At 37.3% G+C, this 6,000-nt stretch overlaps 1 protein-coding gene across 1 annotated transcript in view; it reads left to right on the top strand.

The window, feature by feature from the left end:
• Positions 1 to 1,580: 1,580 nt before the first annotated feature.
• Positions 1,581 to 6,000, top strand: part of LOC130075288 (corticotropin-releasing factor receptor 1-like) — a 129,573-nt gene continuing 125,153 nt past the window's right edge. The window contains exon 1 of the mRNA XM_056239873.1: positions 1,581 to 1,908. Within this exon, the coding sequence (XP_056095848.1) occupies positions 1,885 to 1,908 (24 nt within the window). The 5' untranslated portion in view covers positions 1,581 to 1,884. The remainder of the gene's footprint in view (positions 1,909 to 6,000) is intronic.

Genomic DNA, 6,000 nt, shown 5'->3' with positions numbered 1-6,000 from the left:
GTCATGGACACATCATTTTCCTAGTTTTTTACATTATTATTATACATAAATATTCAATTATTTTTTCTGTCATCTGAAATAATCTAGTAGAACATCCATTTTTTTTCTGATTTATTTTTATTTTAATTTGTTTAAATTACATCATAACATACATTCAGTTAAGTTGGACGCATTACGGTAATGATAATTTTCGCAGAAAATACAGTAAAATAGAAAATAAAATGATTCCCATGTTGAAATTACACATTGTGCAAGGTAGAGATCAGTATTGTCTTTATTGTGATGCTTTTTTATATTACTAAATAACATGTTTAATATTTAAAATCATTAGTGCCGTGGTGTTTTAATGGTTTCGTGAGAATCACCCAAATAGAGATTTAAAAGGTAGGCTACATGTAAATAGTTATGAAAAACATTTATTTTATTTATTATGTTTTTTATGAATTAATTAATAAATTGTATAAGATTATTAATGGATTCTCATTGACTTATTGCTTTGCTTATTCAGATAAGATATGAGTAAGGCTGAATATCAACTCCTAAAAGCAGGGCATTCCTGTAGAGAACTTCATATAGTGTAGCAAAAAAAAAAAAAAAAAAAAGGTCTCACACAGCCCAAATTGTTATTTGGCCTGCACAAATAAGACAAACTCAAAATAGCCTATATTAAACAAAACACTAAATCTAATTAATTGCAAATACTGACTTATATCGCAATGGTTAAGGTGAACGCGACAATAGGCTATAACACGTGGACAATAGGGGTTCTGGTTCAAATTTGTAGTCTAGATTTTGTGTTTGGGTCTACTGAAACACGTTCTTATAGGCTATTTTTGCGATTATCGGGAAACCTAAATATTGCATAGGCCTAGGCTATGATTCTTTGTTTGTGAAAGTAGCCTACACGATTTGAAATATTTGACAAATAGCCTCTCTGTTATCGACGCAAACTTTTTTTTTTTTTTTTTATCGGTGGTATCGCGAATATTCAACGTTTTGTGTCCCCCCCCCCCCCCGTGGGTGATGCTCACGTTCGAAAGGAATTCACTCATTATGAAGCCTGTTCAGCGCTGAGTCTGCTGCTGAGCGCACGAGAGAGAGTGGGCCAGTAGGATGAAGACGCATAGTACGCGTGGGAACTGTATGGATTAGTTTGCACCGGCGAACTCTGCTCGCGCTCAGAGAGACTTCTTACATTAATGTCGTCACATTTCTCGCTGGACGACATTTATTCGCACGCGCGCAAAATCTAAAATATCTATTCCTTTTATCCGCGCGCAGTGACGCCTCCTTGCTGTCATGTAGGGCTTCATGTGAACGCATTAGCCTACTGTTGACCGATGGGACACAAACAGAGGGTCGCCCAGTGTGAGGAGGCAACGTGAAGAGGGTCCGCCGTGTTTACACGGGTCGAATAATTTTGGAAAAGAGAGCAAATTCTGGCAGTACTATTGGGAAAGTTCAGTTCCAGCTGCAGGGGAGCAGGTCGAAACGCTTATAACAGGGAACACTGACTGAGTGTTGCGCGTGACATCGCGTCTGAACAAATCATTTACACCTGCTTCTGAGGACCTAAAAAACTCAAACTCGACATCATATTATTTGCCGAGGATTAAGTGTCAATCGGAACCCCTAAAAATAAGGATATATCGACTTTAATTTTAATAACTAATCTGCAACTGGGTGAAAATGAGGCAGCGATTCAAATGCGCGCATAATTCACCAGTTTATTTCCAGTTGTAAGTGCTACACTTAACATCCTTGGGCTGCACATCTATTGTTTTTGAAACAGAGGTCTGTCACCCCGGAGCGGAGCATCCGGACAGCTGCATCTGGATCAGGGCTGTGTTGTTTGAAGGTTTCTGCAGAAAAAACACTGGAGCAATGAGTCGCATCCTTCACACACAGGTACGACTATTACCCCATGAAAGCGTATAGTAGCTTAACTTAAATTGTTGGTCATTTTGACAGAGAAAAGAATGTAAAAAGGCTAAACTCTAAAAATGCTGGGTTGTTTCAAACCATGTTTTGGTCAGATATGGACAAACCCAACCGTTGGTTTAAATTCTTAAAATACATTTTAAAGTCAACGGTTGGGTTTGTCCATATGTGAAACAAACAAACTAGCATTTTTTTAAAAAAAATGTAAAACATCATTAAATGTTGGTTCATATGTAAAAAATGTAGAAGGAAATAGCCTACATGCATTTGTGTTAATGTTTTTTTATACATATATATATATGGACAACGTAGCCTGATATATTACATCATAATTAGCTAACAATATGTTCGTTCAATATGGTAAAATATTGTTAAAATAATGTTATTGGAAAAGATGGATTCCCAGAACCCCCTACACAACCAATCACGTTTGTTTGGTGTCATTTAGAAAGTTAGATGCTTCTTATTACTGTTGATATATGTGCATTAGATTAGATTGTTTCATTTTGCTTTGTATGTTGCTTTGTTCATATTAGTGGCATTGTGTGTATTAACCTGATGGTGTCAATTTTATGACACTACACAGGCACATTTGTATGCATTGTCTTGCTTTCCATTGTCACTAGTGGTGTCAGTAACTGTATAGTAAAAAATATATTGTCATGGCTCAAGTATACCAGTATATTTACATAATATTTATGTTATTTACATATATAGTTACATATAAATGCCATCACATTTTTTACTGCAAACTTCTGGAAACCAGAGCTGCCAGTTTTGTCCCCCGTAAGTATTTTTTTTTTTACAGTGCACATTTGAACCATTTAAACTTTTCAAAACTATTGCATTGGTTTGTCTCACCAAGCTTATTTAGTTCAGCAAATTGTAATTGCTTTCTTAATATGATGTTGTTTGTTGCAGGATTTATTTGTTCTCATTTTTGTTCTGTTTTGTTTTGTTTAAATGTCTAAGTTGAATAGCACTTAAAGTGTGTCATTAAGCTATCATTTGACACTGAGATTTTAAGGGAAACTGTGGAGGTAATTAATGACTATCCTTCGACGGCGGAGATCATTGCCAATATGACTCAGCAGTGTGTGGGTGCTATTGAATTCTGTAGACAGTAAATACAAGCAGGGACAGGACACAATCCCCTGCAGTCCTCAGCTGAGCCGCAAGACATTTGAAAAGAATGTCAATTCTAGCTTATAATAGAAGCTTCACTGCATCACAAGCATATCATAGATTTTAAAGGATATAAAATTACATCACTGAAAGGTAAAGAAAAAATAAGCTTTATTTTTATCCCTAAAAAAAGATGCAGCAAGTGTATCAGTCTCCGCTCTGGACCGTGGCCCAGTTTGGCACCATTACGAAGTAATGTGCTGAAACTCTGACAGTCAAAACATACAAGCTTTCAGCTACCATTAATATGTGTTTTATCACTTTCAGCGCTGTGGACTGCTTGAGCGGCGGAGAGTATTTTGCACTGAAAATGATTTGAGTGACGATTGATCGAATGTATGTTGTGAAATACTTACTGAGTGAAGACATGGCCCTGTGATTTTCGCTGTGCAGCTTTTGCCAATGTTATGAAATGTCCCAAGTGGCTAGTAGGGGTGCAAAAAAGCAATTAGGATTCTATACAACTGCCAATCGACTTTCGAGATTTAACTCTTTTTCATTGCCTCAGCACATCAGTGTGGTTGCTGTGATCATTCAAATAATGCAATACCCATGGACGTTTCATAGCATTTAAAGACTGAATAACTTTTTTTTGTGTGTATCTAGAGAGGTTGGAAAGTCAGATCTGAGGCGACTGACTTGTTGTGCTGATGATTATAATAACATTGAGACCAGAAGAAAACAGAGCCATCTGTGAGAAAGAAAAGCGTATGAATGTGTAATCTTGCCCTCTTCAGAGACCAATGACATCGTTATCATTTCGTTCTCCTCCCTCGATGTATCTCTTTTGATAGCATATTTCCATCACAATGCTGCTGGCATTTGTTATACCTTGTTACCTGATGGGAGCTCAGACCCCATTCTTTTCTACTCATCTGTGAGTTTAGACTTCCAGTAGGAAACAAGAGCATCTGAGGTCATTTGCCCCAGAAGATGTTTGTTTGTGTGTTTATATCGTTCCACAGGGAGAATCATTTCACCTGCACACAACTCCTTCAGCCAGGTTATGCACAGGGAGCTTTTGTTAAATTACAGTCAACCCGGTGCAGTTCAATAAGTCTAATTAACTCATCACAGAAATGTAAGGAGCGGAAAAATGTCTCGCTCTCCACAGACCCAACAGCTTCGAGCTAAAGGTTTTAGTATGCAGGGGACTTATCAGTTTCTCCTCAAGATGTCAGAATTGAAATGTCAGGAGCGGAGTATCCACAATCGTTTTTGAGCTTTTTGTTGTGGTCTGGCTTGCTTATTTGCTGTCTTGATTTGTTGTAGCTGTGGTGGCTTCTCTACATAATGTATATAGTGTCTGTTTTAAAGAAGAGTCTTTCTTCTTTAAAACACACTATTCAGATCCATTGTGTAGAGAAGCCACCAAGCCACAAGCTTTATCATACGTGATTGCTGTCTTCTGAGAAAGATTAAGTCTGCACCGATGGAACAGCCTTTATGAGGGAAGAGTTGAGGTTTAGGGGCTTTGAGGTTTCAAGCACTTCCAAAGGCATTCAGCACTCACTGTGTCTTAGCAACGACAGGTACTGCCCATTATTTTTTTAGTTTTAATATCCCAGAGGTCAATATCGTGTCTATGATTTACATGGCTCATGCACCGCAGTGTATTTGCGTGACTAATCTAACTTGCACTGAGTAAAAAAACAGATGATGATTCCCAGAGCATATTTTCTTTTCTGTGAAACCTAGAATTGAACTTCGCGTTGGGCCACATTGTTCTTTTTGACGACAGTCTCACTTTTTATTAACCAGTCCAGGCGATGTTTTTTTTTTTTTTTTTGTTGTTGTTGATTTTTTTTTAGTACGGCAATCTAAATGGTGGCTTATTCAGTGCTGAAACCCTACTAGGTATTTAGCAGTGCTGTATCTCTTTTGGGAGCTCTTTTAGTGATTGCTGAATTGGTTGTCTTGGGTGAGATTTGGAGCAAGTATGAAATGAATGTTATGAAAACAGAGATTAGAAGCAACTGTTCACATAGCTTTCACTTTTGCAAACTGTTGTAAAGACCTATGGGCGGATCTAATCCGTGGGAAATTTGCATATCATAATTAATAATTGGTAATTAATAATTATTCATACATGTTTGGATTAGATCAGTCTTACATGTTAATAAATCTCCCGATAAGGGAGGATCTGTCATTTTACCTGCATATTTGTGAATCCTTGAAATTAACCACAAGTTGATTGCAATTAATTACACGGACCACGTTTCACAAACAGGTCAAATGAATTAGCTCAATTGTCAGGATAATATTTGTGGGATCCACAATATCATCTTACTTTATAGGATTTCAGGAAACGCAATTCTCTGGCCAGAAGAATTGGTTTTCCCGCCCTATAAACACATACCTTTTTAAGGTATATTTAATTTTATTAAGCTTGTAGCATAAGATCTTTGGCACTTAAGGGACTTGAAACTGAGCAAAGAGACAGCACATCAATCAAATGAATATATAATTAATTTAAAAGAGGCATGACTACTTATGTATTTACTACGGTTACATGGGATATATGTATTTACAAACATAATAAACAAACAAACATGATAAGGCATCGATGAACGAGAAATGCATAGAGATAGAGAGAGAGAAGAAATGTAGAGAGTTGCAGTTATGCAAGAGGGAGTTTAGAAAGACCCGAGGATCTTTCTAAATAGCAAATTCACATAGACAACAGAACTTTGAGAGACAACAAGACTTCAACAAATCTTAAAAGCGTGATCAAACACGGATACTTGCACAGGTAACTCTTTGCATGGCTTGTGAAGAAGCGTGTGTATCTCTCGGTCCGGCGCGTCACGTGGTCACGTGCGCGTGTTTCTCCTTCAAAGCGAGCGCGCGCTCGTTTAAAGGTCCCTTGTAGAT

Source organism: Rhinichthys klamathensis, unplaced genomic scaffold (assembly GCF_029890125.1).
Source record: "Rhinichthys klamathensis goyatoka isolate OS25496 unplaced genomic scaffold, OSU_Roscu_1.1 h1tg000571l_1, whole genome shotgun sequence".
In the NCBI taxonomy this organism is placed as follows: domain Eukaryota; kingdom Metazoa; phylum Chordata; class Actinopteri; order Cypriniformes; family Leuciscidae; genus Rhinichthys; species Rhinichthys klamathensis.
Note: the sequence above shows the minus strand (reverse complement) of the source record. Positions and strands in the feature narration are given on the sequence as shown.